This window comes from Uloborus diversus, chromosome 10, assembly GCF_026930045.1.
Source record: "Uloborus diversus isolate 005 chromosome 10, Udiv.v.3.1, whole genome shotgun sequence".
Taxonomy (NCBI): Eukaryota; Metazoa; Arthropoda; class Arachnida; order Araneae; family Uloboridae; genus Uloborus; species Uloborus diversus.
Genome location: NC_072740.1, coordinates 45,245,160 through 45,261,525, shown reverse-complemented (window position 1 = coordinate 45,261,525; position 16,366 = coordinate 45,245,160). Strand labels below are relative to the sequence as shown.

The window sequence follows — 16,366 nt, the reverse complement described above, 5'->3', positions numbered from 1 at the left end:
AAACCGCATAAAACGAGAGTAAACTGTAAAAAATAACATGAATATAGCACACTTTTTCGGCTACTGTTAATAATAAGTGAATCCTATTCCTATGATTAATACATGCAATTTTTATATTGCCTATATCCTAGTTGGAAATCAAAAATATCAAAACATGATAATTTCAAAATAAACATTGGATATACAGTTGACTCTCTGTTTAACGACGCTCTATTTAACGACTTTTTCTACTTAACAACAGCTTTCACGGTCCCAGATGGTGCACTATAGTGTTAAAACCATTCTATTTAAGGACGCTTTCTATTTAACAACGATTTTTTGTGGTCCCTTGAAAGTCGTTAAACAGAGAGCCAACTGTATATCAGTGAACCCGATATGGACATACTATTGTCGATGGTTTGGGGGGTGGAGATGATCCCCATGACCCTTTCCTTGCATCCGCCCCTGGTCTTGCATCAATAATGGTTATAAATTAAGCAATTACTTCATTAATAAAACTTTTTAATTGTTAAATGTCCCTTCTGCGGACAGAAAATTTTCTCTTTTGGCTATTTACCCAACTGCTCGAGGCGAAAGATGGTAATGTGTTTATCAGTCTATGTATGTCTGTTCCTATGTGGGGTTCTACAGGCTAAACGCCTTGGCCAATTTTGGTAATTCTTACGTCAATCGATTTGTGACTTTGGGAGTGTCACTAAACACATGACAGTAATCAAAAGTACCATTTCAAAAACCAGTTGCCATTTTGTCAGTTCAGGATCGGTGCACGTTGGGTGTTGCACCTGCGTGCGACAAATGCAGGTAGTTTTCGCTGCCTGAATTTTTTCGTTTACTAAGTCTACTAATTGGGGTCTCAATGGCCGAGTGGTTTAAGCGATTGCTCTCAAAATCTAAAATTTCTTTTAACATTAATATATTGATGAAGCAAAAATAAAAACTAACATAAGCAAGTTACAAGAGTTTGACTTTGGATGTCCCGCATATGACGCATACAAGTATATTAAATTTAAAATAATAAATTTGTTTAATAAAAATATAACTCTGTCTGGAGTATCTTTGTATCAAATGTAAAGATTAAAAAATTTGCCCACCCCTGTTTAATTAAAATATTAAATGATGTGACAAAATGTTAATGAAATTTAAGTATCTTTTTGTCCTACAAGTGATGGTAGAATGGCCCTCTAGCATTATCAAAAAATAAAATAATCAGTGCATGTCTAATATTTGTTTCTGTTGATTGAAAAAGATTGGCAGCTGTTATGATTTATATAATGTGATCTTATGGACCATGATATTTTCAAACTTGCCGTTGGTGGCAGTACAATTGTTCAAATTTTTTCACTAAATCTTGTTGAAGTTGAGTATGAAATAAATCCATACTGATCTGATCGTCTGGGAAAAGAAGTGTTGACTTTTTTCCATCTTTCAATTAAAGAACTTGTGTAAGAAGCAACGAGTTTGACACATAAGATTTTAGAATAGAGGCTGTAACCGAATTATTAGTAACTTCCTGTGCGTGTTTGTACGAGGACGTTCCAGGGATCTGGCCAGAGGAAATTAACGGACCCTTCACAAAAATCTGATCAACCAAAACGGACCTTTCACGAAATCCTGATCAACTAAAATGGACCCTTCACAAAATTCTGGTAAACAAAAATGGATCTTTCACAAATTGTTTATTGGAAGAGCAAATCCAAATAACGCAGAATATTTCCATGTATAAAAACAATGTTTGGATCCTTTTTTAAAGTTAAATTAGAGGGATCAACTTATACAAAATCAGCTAATTTTGCAAAAGAAAAGAAAAAACAGCACTCTTATGATGCTCCTGCAAGCAATAACTACTAAAGCTAAATTAATATAGTGCTTGTTTTTTTTTTCTTTGAAAGAAATTAACAGCTGAAAGTCAGTTTGATTTATAACTTTGCTTGTTTGTTTTATGCAGCAGTGTTGTTGTAAGCTTCTCCGAAAAAGCGTCAACCTTCAATGAGTCTTAAGCACTTTTCTCCCCACTCATGATTTAATAAACAATAATATACAGCGAAATAAACTTAGAACTGCAAAGGATAGTAGGGGTGGGGGAAAATGTGATCGCTTCAGATAGGGTTACCAAATTTAATTTTATTGCCACTTAGCGTCTGGTGGGTGCAATGTTTAACTGTTTATCGCCACTTAGTGTCTGGTGGGGCGATGTTTACTTGTTATTTTGGGAGAAAGTTATATGGGTTTGATTTTTCGATGCTAAAAAGGATAATTAATTTTAAATAAACTTTTATTTATCGATTTTTTCATTAGATGCCTACATTTTGAAAAGCACAATCTTTTTACATTCGGTATGAGAATCATAATTTATTCTTTTTTCAAGTTAACTTCACTTGATTAGGATGCAAATAAATGAAAAGTCTCTTTATTTTTGTAACAACGCTTATTTTAAGTTTTTAAAGCGGAATTCCATTTTATGAGTCAAAAACTTAAATGCTGAATCGATGGTTCATTTTTTATTTTATTTACTTGATTTAACTGTTCAAAAATTAATATGTTTATCATAGGACTCTAAAAAGCAATTCAAAAATAATTTTATCAAAAATATTTATTTTACAAGTCGTTTTTATACTTTTGATGTTTTCCTTTTGAGGATTGCAATCTCTTTGCATCCGCTATGGGAATCGGATTTTTCGAATTTTCGATGTTTAGTACGCTTTGTTAAGAGGTAAACAAATAAAATATTTTTTATTTTTGTAAAAATCACGGAGTTTATAAATTTTAAATGAAATTCTGTGCTCTTTAACAATGTCTTGGTTCAAAGAGTTAAATGCTGAACCCCTGCCTGAATTTCTTTGTTACAATCATTTTAAATACTATACATATAACATTTCTAGGATAATTTAACATGATGTAGAATGGTAAATAAATATTGATACTTGAGGGGTGCCCATCTCCCCGAGAGCGATGCCACCCTCGCGTACCCCAATACTCGAAAAACACTCAAGAATGATATTCTCAACAGAAAAGAGGGAAAACACTCAACTTTAAGTGTCAATGATGCAGTTTGCGTCATCTCGAAATTCAAAAATTTTGTTTTTACCATTTTTTTTTATTTTTCACAAAAATAATTGATTTTTCACAAAAAATGGACCCTGTAAAAAATCCTGGACAGACCCCTGCGTGCAGCAGCAGATATTTTGGAAGTTTTAGTTACAAAATTGTGTATGGTAAAAGCAATATCTTCACAACACTTTGTTAAAATTTGTCCTTTTACAAACTTTTATTCTTAAAAACAATATTTCATAACTTTAAAGCTCAAGCAATTTACCTGAAAATATATATTAGTTAAAAAAAAAAAAAAAAGATTCAACTTCCAAGATGTTCCCAGTGTAGCCGTGTAGGCCAAAGCTATTTCAGGTGAGAACTGTATTAGCAGAAAATGTTCTTTAAAAGAAACTTTTGAAATTTGCACTTGATAAGGTACGAGTTAACGAATGGTTAACCCTATGCTTTGATGGACCACCTGTTGACCAAAATACCTTGAAGAAATTGACAAAAAAAAAGTCTTCTTACTCCAGTACATTCTTGTAACTTGTATATTGTGCACTCTTATTTAAAGCATAGCAATGACTCATGCAGCAAACCACTGGAACATTAAAAATTCAGTGTCCTAATTTTTACCAGGTGTCCAAATCAAAGTTTGAGACTGTTGAAGAAACAATGAGATTTTTAAATAAGTGGCTGAAACTGATAGGGGAGGGTGGGGCAAGATGAGATACTTAACCAAAAAACAGTTGTGGTGGCAAACATAAGTCAAAAATAAATTCGAAAACAATGTTTTAATTATATCTCCAGTATTACAAATGAATAAACATTGACTTTAATATTTTATTTCCAACAGAAAATTTTAGGCGCATGTTTAAACTCATTGTGCTAAAATCTCATCTTACCCCACTAGGTGGGGTAAGATGAGATTCAGTGTTTACATGAGCCAGTACAGTTATTTAAGTACAGTTTTTGGTTTTGATTTTAGTCTTCACTCTTTTGCCTTTATCTTTTGACAGGCCAACTTTTGTTGCTGTACTAGTTGATGAGGTCCATGAAAATATTTCTTCCAAATTTCGTTTTTTCTTTTGCTCCTCGATCTTTTCCTGCTTAGATTTTTCTATTTTCTTCTCTCTCTGCTTAGATGTTCCTATTTTCGTCTCTTCTTTTTGCTTAGATTTTTCAATTTTCTTCGGCTCCTCCTGCGTAGATATTTCCAATTTCTTATCTCTCTTAGATTTTTCTGTTTTTTTTCTCTTCACTGTTTAGATTGTCCCATTTTTTTTCTCCTCTTTTTGCTTAGATTTCTCCATATTCTTCTCCTTTCTTTGCTTAGACTTTTCTATTTTCTTCCTTTCCTTTTCAGCCTTCATAATTATATCATTTTGTAGCTCATTTTTGTATGGTGATTCCGTGATAACCGCAGTTTTTCCATGTTTGCGAGACTTTTTCTCATTTTTGAATGAACTGCAGCTTGGTACTGGCGAAATATCCTCTGGAGAATATACAATCTTCGACAATACCTCAATTGTACGAGGAGTTGAGGGTGTACAAATGAGTGAGCCTTGGCTACCCGCATGTTTAGGATTTTGAAAGCCTTGACATTGGTTATTAGAAGTAGAATTTTGAACACAAACAGCATCAGCACCGTCGCCCGTCGGTTCTGTAGCTTCATTAGTTACAGGTTCGGGACATCGGGCCACCGTAGGCTGAAGTTCTCTGTTTGTAGCTTCAGCCGGTGCAAAATGGTGTTCGTCAAATACTGTTGGATTGAGTGGATAGATACCAGTCTTACGAAAACCATTTACTGCAGTTGTCATAGTTGCTGCTCTTACGAAGGCATTTCCATAAAGTTTTGCTATCTGAAACTGTGTAACCACACGACCAGGGTTTGTTCGAAGCCAATTAGCCACCTCTTGATCATAAAATACACTTAGTGGTTTCATGAAACTCACATCAAGTGGTTGTAAACGGTGTGTACAGTGTGGTGGGAAGCATAAGATAATAACACCTTTCTCTATCACATAATCAATCACAGCCATATTTTTTGTGTGTGTACAGTGACCCTTAAGAAGGAGTAAAACTGGTGCATCTTTACTTGCTCGACTCCATGTGACGAATTTCTTAAACCAAGAGAAAAATATTCCTGACTGCATCCAGCCACTTGCATGGTATTCAGCCCAAGCCCCTGGTGAACAATCATTCATGAGCTGATCATTTGGACGGAGGCTAGGAAATACAAAAAGGGGAGGCATGTATTCTCCAGCAGCACTAAAACAAACTTCGATGTTGACAGTGCTGCCTCTCTCAGCGGACGTCAGGCAACCAACTTGCTTCCTACCTTTTAAAGCAAGAATTTTTGATCTATGCTTTGGTACTATTGACACCCCAGTCTCGTCGCAATTATAGATTCTTGCTGGTGTCAATTTATTCTCATGTACAATACGGGTCAATAGATCAAAAAACTTTCCAACATTAACTTCGTTGAAAGCAGCTGCTCAGGCCGCACTCGTAGCTTCTGGTTTTCTAAGTGCAATTTGAGGATGGCGAGCTTTGAATGCGAGTATCCAATCTTTACCAGCTATTTGTTTTTCTTTGTTAAAGCTGTGGTTTTTCCCCAATTTTTCAGCCCATTGATATGCCAAGAGCCTAAGGTCATACGATGTAATGCCAAATAGCCTTTCTTCCATTTTCAAAATATAGTCCACAAGTAGGTCTTCTTCTTCCAAAGAAAAAATAGTTTTGATTGGGCCCAAAGGCTTAACTAGATCTACACTTGCAGTTTCTTTGTTTGAATAAATTTTTCCAGCTGTTGAAACCCTGAAAACACCCCTGTCCAATGACTGTGTTTTAGTTTCTTTCACTTTTCTATGAAGTGTAGCCCGTGGTACATTGTAAGCTCGGGATGCTTTCTGAAATCCCATTTCGCCATTCATTATGGATTCAATGGCATGTTTCATCGATTCTTGTGACCAACTGCCTCTATTTGTCTTTCTTTGGTAATTTCTCACCATAATTAGAAATTTGAAAAGAATTAAAAACAAATTTCAATACATGTGGGGTAAGATGAGATAGTATTCCATCTTGCCCCTCTTAAAATATCTCGTTTTGCCCCACTGCGTTATTTGTCGTGTTCACTGTCTACTCTAGTTCAGGTTATAAAAAAAATTACATTAAATCACTGTAAATTTATCCTTTTGAGTTGTGGATTGCAATTGTATGATAGCAAAAAAGATTTAAAAAATGGTACTCACCAAACCACACTTGAAATGATGACTCAACAAAATAGGAGTACGGCGAAACACACGAAAATTGAGAAGAATATTTTATACGATGCAAATGCCGCGCACAAAATGATTGATTCAACCGACGTGGCTTCTTCTTCTATTGCAACTGCTTGACTACTTTTCCGCTAGATATCTGCACCCAAATAGTGAGGAGATTCAGTATCTCATCTTGCCCTGCTATCTCGTCTTGCCCCACCTTCCCCTACCAGTTATGACAAAGAATAGGAATTAGTACAAGTTTGTTTTTTCTTTCTCCCCCCCCCCCTTTCATACAAGTCATACCAGAGCATAAGATCAAGAGCCAGTTACAATCCCACTTATATTAATTATGAAGAACTGTCTTTAATGATTCTTCTACTTTGATTCAGTTATGCTTCGAAAATCAGAACAGGAAAGCTTTCCAAAAAAATAGTTTGATCTTTATAATGAACTTTGAATGTAAAAGAGACAAAGATCCAGATTATATCCAGGCTGCTGTCTCTTGAACTGAAAAATTCTGAAAATCTATTACTAAGAGAAAGTTTTTTTTTTTTTTTTCTTGAGAGAAAAGAAACTTGAAGCTTAAGATACAGGTAATATTTATACTTGGAAGCAAAAAAAAAAATCTTGCTATTGTATATTTATTGAAACATCTTCCTTTAAACTATTTATTGCAAAAGTATGCACTTTTTAGATGTGTCAAGTGTGAACAGCAGCTATTATAATGCTTGTCAAAAGTTTCAAAATAGATGCCTGCTGTCATTAGAAAAAAGTAGAAAAGTCGTGTGAAAAGTGGGAAATTTTAATGAATGTGGAAACAAGTGATTTACTCTGTTGAAAATCTTTGAGGTTTCACTGAGTGAATTGATGACTTCAACTCTGTTTTAGATTAATAAAGCATTTCTTTTTTTTTTTTTTTTGCTTAGCACCTGAACTATCTCTTTGTTTTAAGCAAACATTTTCCTAAAACCTCAAATCTTTTCAGTGGATGTGAGCATTGGAGGACATTTTTGAATCCTTGACTTTTACAAGATATTCCTTTTTTTTTTCCTTCTGAAATTGTAAGTTAAAATTGCCATACATTTAAAAAAAATTCTTGTAACTGTAAAAGGAGCAAAGGTTGCCTAGATCCAAGCCAAAGTTGCCTGGAGTCAACCCAGGCAACTTCTTTTAAATTAGTTACAATGGTGAGAACTTCATTTAGCCTATTAAGATGATGAAAGTATTAAGGAAAGGGGAAGGCTTCATAGCTGTTAAAAAGTAATGACTCACAGTCTTGCGTAATATAGACAAATGTGCGAATGGGGTTCGCTGAAAGTTTTCGGCTCTGCAGAATTTTTTTCCAAACTGCTAACATTATTTTTTATTTTTTAAATTTATTCAAGAGTGAGTTAGGCAAAATAATTATTTACAGAAAAATTTTCAGTTAGGATTTGTGTTCACAGAAAGCTTTCCATTTTATACATAAGTCTGATGACTCCCCTCTCTTCTCAGTGTAAGAAGAGAAAAAAAATTATTCTGGTGCTGTTCTGTATAGCAAACTTGCTTGTATAGTTTTAAGCCCCGACACCTCTAATTTGATATTTTCTACCATTGTATTTATGTTTCATTTTAAATTTTCATGTGTTAAGGTTCCATAATAACTGAAATCTGAATGATTTCTAATTGATTTCATAAAAAGATTTAAATTTTCTTTTACATGCTGACATTAACATATGAGGCAGTAAGACAGGAAGGGATGTAAGTAGGCTATTTAAAGTTTTGAGTAAATCATATTTAAAGTTCAGATCCTCGGTAGGCTTTCATTAAAAAATATTTGCTAAATTATGCTGTATAGCAGCACTTACTAAGGGCTGCTTGTACTATTTCTTCCCCCAAGATAGAGAAGTCCACATACTATTTGTGCTGGTTATCTCCAAATTTTTCAATTTTGTCACTTACATCCCTTTGCTTCTCACTGCCTCATATATAGATGAATGAACATCTCTAGGTATATAATTAAAAATACTTTTGGTGCTTTTGCAGTGACTTTTTTTTTTTGAAATGACTGGTCTTTTTGAATTAAAGCTGAACTGTGACTTTGAGAAAAAAAAGGGTATTTTTGCAGCATTGTCATGCATGCAGGGTTCGGTTTTGGACTGTCCAAAACTGGTTTAGGACAGAACAGGTGGTTTTTACCGTCCAAAACTGTCTTAAAGTGTCCTAAAGCTAAAGGGGTGCAATTAAATCAGTCCATATTTACTGCAATATTCATAATGCATAAATATAGATTATAGTGAGGTTTCGTTAATGAGTATTAAATAATATTCTCCAAAATGTTCATTTAAAAATATTTTACTTTAAAAAATTGCCAATAACTATTACATAAAACTTCCTTATGTAACAGGTGGTTGAGTTATGAAAGGAAATTAACAACACTACCAAGACAACTAATTTCAGTTCCATTTATAACTCAAAGGAATGTTATTAAATGTGCATTATTTAAGTGCAAAAAAAAGCTTAATTTTTTAAAACGGTTTTTGCAAATAAGTTTTACATGATGTTTTAACGAAAATTATTTTTTTAATCACATATTCAAGAACAAGAAATAAATGATTAAACACTTACATTATAAAATTTGTGCTATTCTTTTTTTGTTCATATTTTTAATATACATTCTGTAACAACATGAAATTGTAATTAATTGCATTTAAGTCAATTATTGCACTATATTTTGAACACTTTCTTTTGCACACACATAAATGTCGAAAAATTCGGTTTATGGGGGGGGGGGGGACTCTTGCATACAAATTTAAATTTTTAATGAAAAATTTAATTTCTATTAACTAGATTAAAATCGGCTGCATAAATAATTTACACATTTATACTTGAATGTTCACATTGAATAAATATATTAGAAGGTCAAAAAAATAATTTTGACACATTTTGTTCTGTTTTTGATATTTTCTCACAAAATACAGCTTCTCAAAAAATAATTTTATACACTTTTGGACACAAGGGTTTTTAACAGGATGGTAAAAATCTTGCGAACCCTGCTTTCATTTACATACATGGCATAAACATAGGGAAGTTTGGTTACTATTATCAAAAAAATAAACTCATGCATACAAAAGTTGAAATTTTCATCAAGAATTCAACTTCTATGTAACTAGATTAATATCAGCTGCATAAATAAATTGAATGGTTCACATTGAATAAATATTCTATATAGAACATTACTTTGATACATTTTATTCTGTTTTTGATGTTTTCTCACAGAATGCAATTTTTCTAAAAATATAGTTTTGGGCCAAGGGTTTTGGACAGGACGGTAAAAATCAGGGTTTTGCTGTAGTGTCCAAAACCTTGCCAACCCTGCATGCTTTCTGGAAGTTAGGAGTTTTCTCCCCATCTAGTGTTTAATTTTCTTTAATATCTATAATGCAAATGTTGTTTATTTAATTTTCCATTGTTTGTTCAAAAAGAAATTTTGTTATATTTGAAATTTTTCCCCATGAACAGGGCGAAATCAAAATTCCTGTTACATTTGAGGATGATTTTGGAAACGACCTCCCTACACCTAGTCGTGTGTACAGACCTTTGCGACAAATGATCTATGCTCTTCTTTTTAATCATCACCACCTTCAGTATTTGGTTGACCAGAAAAAGGAAAAAGAAGGCATGGAAGGTCAGTGTGAAACTTCTTAAATAATTAAAACTTTTCATTTTTATTTGTATTACTTTTATTGTTTATAATATTTGTAAAGTTGCATCAATCCCAAGTCTTAAGAGAAGATAATACCTACATTATTTACCAATTCCTAATCTGTTGGATTCAGGTATGCATATTAAAATATTGTAAATGAGTCCTTTCTTAAGAAAACAACTATAAAATAAAATAATTTAGTGCCATTCCACAAAAAGTGGTCCTGACAGACCAAAAAAATTTTTTGCATATAATATAGAAACAAACCTTATTTTTTGACAAAGAAGTGTCTGTTCTTTTCAATTCCAGCATCAATTTTGAGTTTAAAATATTTTTGTCAGATTTTAGCCTTATTTGATGACATTTAGACTAAGTCAACAAAAGAACATTGTTAGTGAAATAAATGTCATCTTTTTACTTAATCATCAAATTTTTTTGGAAAAACTATTAAATATCATGAACACAGATTACTAGACTAGGTTGAGACAAAAGTTTTTTGTATTTTCACCTACAAAAGAAATGCACAACAGTCACACATTACTAAAGATTTATTCTTCGAAGTAAATTCCGTTATGAAGTATGGTTTTATGCCATCTGTCTGCCAAAAGTTCAATTGCGTGCTTGTACCATTCATGCGACTTCGATGCAAAGAACTCGCGACACCCCGTTTCGATATCATTCACATTAAGGAACTGCCGTGATTATCCGAGGGAGTAAGGTCTGGGCTGTGTATGCTGGATAGGGCAAGACTTCGATACCTTGCAAGTCTTCAAGCCTTTCCTTGGTCAATCTGGCTCTGTGTGCTGGAGCATTGTCATGTTGCAGGAGTGCACGTTGTCTGTTGACTAGTGCTGGATACAGAGTCTTCAGAACGTCGTACACTCTTTGCAGTTGTCGACTATAGAGCTCAGCGTCCACAGCACAGCCATGTGGAACAAACTCAAAGTGAACCACTCCCTCGAAATTCCACCACACACACAGCATGGCCTCCTGTTCAAAGCAAAACCGTTTGACAACGGATTTTGGGGACTGGCTGAGATGTTGCCATTGTTTTCCCATGTCTGGATTTCAGAAAAGATCCTATTTTCATCTCCAGTAACGATTCTGCACCATAATCGAAGATCTTGGGGGCTGGAAAGCAGTTCTTTGCAGACAACCACTTGCCATTGCTGCTGGGTGGAAGTCAATTCATTAGGAACTTGTCAACATCGCCTATTCATGAGCCCCAGTTGGTGGAGGTGTCGATTGATGATACTTTGGGAAGGACCATGTTCTGCTGATAATACTTGAGTGCTAGAACTCAGCTGGTGTTGGATAGCTTCCAGCAAAACTTCGTTATTGACAACAGATGGTCGCCAAGATCTTGGTTTCGCTTCAAGAGTCGTATCACCTTCCTTGAAAGACCTAAACCAATTTTGAGCAATACGCTCATTCACAGAACCTGGACCCTCAACATCATTCATTTCTTTTGCCTCTGCCATTGTGTTAAGACCGTTTTTCCAGAGGAGATGCAAAATAACACGAATTGCTAGCTTATCAGCCATATCAAGAGACTTCAATGTCTAAACAATTACGAGAAATCACAGCAACTGATAAGGATTTTCAAGGTCAAACTCCACTCTACCATTTTAGATCAAATGCGCAGGAACTGTAATTTGCATGTGTTACATTAAGGCCTGCCTATCTAGGAAAGGGAAAACATGAAAAAACTTTTGACTCGACCTGGTAATTACGTCTCAAATTTTTTAAACAAAAACTTTTGATAAGTTTTTATCCCCCCAAATTATGCAGGTCACTTTTTATTTGTCACACGTAACGCAAAATTTTTTTTAATTTGAACTGTGACATCTTGAATTCAAATTATGTTTTTCGCAATCACGAGTGTGTGTATGTTGGAGTGTGTGGGGGAGGTATGTGTGTGTGGGTAGTTAAGTGTATGTGTGTTTGTGTGGGGGGTATGTGTATGTAGTTGTGTGTATCTGTAAGTGTAGGGAAGTAAGTGACACAATCTGAAAACGGTTTTCGCTAGAGGAGCAGCATCGTGAGGCCGCCTGCTGACAGTGGTGCTGCAGAGGGAGGCAAGGGGAAAATAAAATCATAGGAATTCAAAACTCTCAAGTGAGAACAATAAGCAATCGTGATTGTCAAACGTCAAATTAAGGACTTGAAAAAAACTATTTTATATCATAAATTAACTTGATATATAGTACCCGTAACCTGACTTTCATCTTCAAACATTCGGCAGAATAGTTTTAACGGGGCTTTTTGAAAGATGTCAAACACGTAACACTCCTGAATGATTTGGGTCGTTACATTTGAATGTAAGAGAAAAAAGTACTTTTTACATAATTCGACTAAATATTGTGGCTATCACTGAAACCAAGACTCAATGAGTGTTTTGTTTATTCCATACCCAAAGAGCAATTTTGAACTAAGTTTTCGCAATCTGAATACTTTAAGATCAAAAGTACAAGGTTCTATTTACTTTAAATTGTATTATTATTTTTTGATAACTTTTAGTTTTTGAGAAGTCAAGTGAATAATATTCTACAGAGGATTTAAAGCATTCCAAATAGTTTTAAACCACATGAGTAAGTAAAGTAAGAAATAACAACGTAAAAAACCAAAAATTGCAGATTACTGCAGACAAGTGCTTTGGTGTTACAAGGAACGCCTTTGTCAATGCAAAAGAAATGAGCTTATGGATGAAAAGACATCCGACAAAAGCCATGAGCCAGATATGAAAACAGCTTAAAAAATAAAAATAGCGGATTAACCAAACACCAACGAGAAAATTATAAATAGTGTTGCCCAACATTGTTGGGATTTGAATCAACCTTTCAATTTCAACTCTTATCAAATTATCCAAAAATGCCCTAATTCATTAGATCTTGATTTTTGCTATTTTTCCTTATTTTAAAGAACAGTTCTAACTGAGTTAATGATCTTAAACAATTCCTTATTTTTCCACTATCTGACTCCCATATATTTAACATTGTCCTTTCCCCATCCATTTTTTTTTCTATTTTGCATACTTTTTTATTTTTCCATTCATTTTTATCTATCTTGCTTGGTTTATTCTTAACTTTTTTGTCATGTGGTTAACATATGTCCCCCTTTTCTTCTATTTATCTTAATTTTTGCCCAACTGTGCATGCGCGACGCTAAGGAGGGTAATGTGTTTGAGTATATATGTATGAAATGAAACGAATGAAAGGGGGGCTCAACCGAACCAAGCACTGCGACCAGAGGTCTATTGTACTAGTCCCCAAACAGAAGTCTTAAAACAGACCAGTAGCTGAAGCAGAATTCAGCAAACACGTAATAGGAATATCATGAATCTTGCATGGTTCAAGTAAATGATGACTATGGTGTTCAAACCTATACGTAGGAAACACTTCAGTCATGCAGGGTGTAAGTAATAGTTTCCTCCTTAAAGAGGTAACCTCTGCAAATTTGATCATCACTGACACCCACTATAGCAAGGTTCCGCTTTAAGGTGTAAAGTCCAGTAAGAAGACCAAAAACCTTCCTAATACTATTTTTGTTTAGAAGCCTACTGCATTTTCGGCATGTGATCCTCAGAGAGAATCAGGTCTGTCCTCCTTAGAAAGAAGCTGAATATGTTCAATGTCATCGCAAGATAACCTCTCCAAAGGGAAGGTTTCTCTCACAACAGTGATCTTAAACATATGCACTGCTTGAGCATAGGACTGTGGTTGACCAGTCCTTACTCTTCAAAATGCAGCAGTTTGTGCAGGGGAAGGAGTTGAAACCTCCGATTGATGACGTTTGGTTTCTCCAACCTTCTTGGGAACGGCTGGCCCAGTGGCTTTTGCCTTCTGTAACAGCCTCTCCTCTCCTGCCTGCATCTGTTACATTTTTGGGCATAAATGAGTACCCCCTGCCCCCCTACTGCAGTGTCGGTGGGTTGTAGAAATGCCCCCTCACCAGTCGGTGGGTTGCAGACCAGCACCCTCACCTCCAGCAGCAAGGTTGCTGATTCTCTCCTTCAAGCCAGTATCCAGCTCCAAAGGAGCTGGGAACTGGGCGGTGGTAAAAAGTCAACAACCGCACAACTACCCTGTATGAGTGCAAGGCAAATTACAACAAGGTTTCGCCCGGTTCCTCGAGGGAGACTGTTTAGACATCATACAACTCAAATGCCATCCATCCATCAGCATGGTACCTCACACCTTAGATTGGGTATCCATTTTAGTTGCCTTTTACGACACACGTGGACTATGTTGGGACTATTCTGCTCCAGTCACCACACGGAGTATGTATGTTTGTTCCTATGTGGTGTTGTAAAGGCTAAATGCCTGGGTCAATTTTGATGATTCTTATGTCAATTGATTTGTCTAAACCTTGGGAGTGTCACTAAACACATGACAGTAATCAAAATTCACCATATAAACAACCAGTCGCCATAATGCAGGTACCGTTTTCGCTGCCTGAATTTTTTTTTAACTACGTCTAGTTCGATTTTCATCTCTAACATGTTGAATTTGTTTTTGTCGTAATTCAGGAGACTGAGTTTTGTGACATGTGCTTTCTGGATGGGCATTTTTAGTTTTGAGAAAGATTTGACTGACAACGCTTCCGAGCTCACATCATCATGAGTTATACAGGCTGTTATGTTCGCACATTTTCGCTAAGGGTCAAGCATATGTAGCTTTAAGCCGAGTCAGGTCCCTAGATGGACTAATAAGCAGTAGTTTAGATCACCACAAGTTACTTAATAATCATCACGATATAAACTCTAAATAAAATGACAGGATTGTGATATTTACCTTATAATCATAATTAAATGAATAAAAATGAACTAAAAAGTGTAAAATAAAAAATAATTATTAAATAAAAAAACGGACTGCTTATAAACAAAAGTAACTAAAAAGAAAAAAAAATTATAAGCCCATTAGTTAAGAATGTTATTAAGTACTACTGAATAACTAAACCATTGAAATAGTTCTATAATCATCACACACATAAGACAAATCATAAATTCAAAAGCAGAATAGAAAGATCAACAGTCGGGGCCCCATTCAAATTTTACGGGGTTCCTTGATTGGTCAAAAAGAAATGGACCCCGACTGTTCATTGTTCTATTCTGCTTTTGAAATTATTTTTCTTATGTGTGTATCGATTATAAATCTATTTCAATGGTGTAGTTATTCAGTAGTACTTAATAACATTCTAAACTAATGGGCTTATATTTTTTTTTCTTTTATGCAGTCAAGGTTTTTTTTTTAATTATGAAAATTTTTGTTTCATTTCCTGATGTTTTTTCTTCCATTCAGCTTTTTCTTTGCTTGCGGTTTATGATTATTGACATTTTCTTTTTGTTTTAGCTTTGTGGCGTAATCTTTGCCCAATTGAATTCTTTCTTTCTGTCTTAATGTAATGTACTTGTGAAAGAACTTTTGTCCCTTGTTCGCATTCCTATTGGTTCTTTATTGGTTTATAATTTTCTCATTGGTGTTTGGTTAATCCACTATTTATATCTTTTAAACTGTTTACTTATCTGGCTCATGGCTTTTGTCGGATGTCTTTCATCCATAAGCTCATTTCTTTTGCATTGAAAAAAGCGTGCCTTGTAATGCCCGAACACGTGTCTGTAATAATCTGCAATTTATTTTTGATGTTATTTCTTACTTTACTTTTCAGCACAAAGGTATTTCAATGATTTTCTGGCAAAGGCCTTCTAAGGGGTCGACCACCTCCCCCCCCCCCCCCCCATAGGAGCGAAAATATCTCTATGTGAATTCTTGAGCATTAAAGGAGGTCTGTGCCAAATTTGGCAAAGATCCAAGGTTTACTGAATTCGATTAGGAAAACCCCCAGGGTCAAAGCCCACCTTTTTCCCACCCATGGGGACAAAAATCCTCATGTGAGTTTCTGAGTACCAAAGAATTACTGTGCGCAACTGTGGATTTTTATTAGGAACTCCCCCTAACTGCTACACAAGGTCACACACGTATAGCTAATATATTTTTGCTATAAGTACGAACTTCATGAAAAAATAAAGTTTTGGAATACTTAATGGTGTGGAGAATTTCTAATCTAATAATATCTCCTCAATATTTCCTTTAATATTTGCTGAGTGTGTTCTGAAAGAAGACTAATATACTATTTCAAACTTGAACGACGTTTATTAAACAATAAGGTATATAGCTAAAATAGTCTATAAATGATAAAATATATATTAAACCGTAATAATTCCATCTCACATTTAGCTACAAACTATGGCACACCACGTGCTATGTGCTATTAATGTATGAGATGACTAATACAGAAATGATGAAATCTAAACTGCATGACTATCGACTAAAGCTTCAATGTAAACTTTAAAACTTTTTAATGTAGGAAATAAGCTAACACAAGC

The 16,366-nt window shown here is 34.7% G+C and overlaps 1 protein-coding gene across 1 annotated transcript in view; it reads left to right on the top strand.

The window, feature by feature from the left end:
• Window positions 1-16,366, top strand: part of LOC129231839 (constitutive coactivator of PPAR-gamma-like protein 1 homolog) — a 107,520-nt gene that overhangs the window by 58,781 nt on the left and 32,373 nt on the right. Inside the window, exon 9 of the mRNA XM_054866222.1 lies at window positions 9,798-9,963. Within this exon, the coding sequence (XP_054722197.1) occupies window positions 9,798-9,963 (166 nt within the window). The remainder of the gene's footprint in view (window positions 1-9,797; window positions 9,964-16,366) is intronic.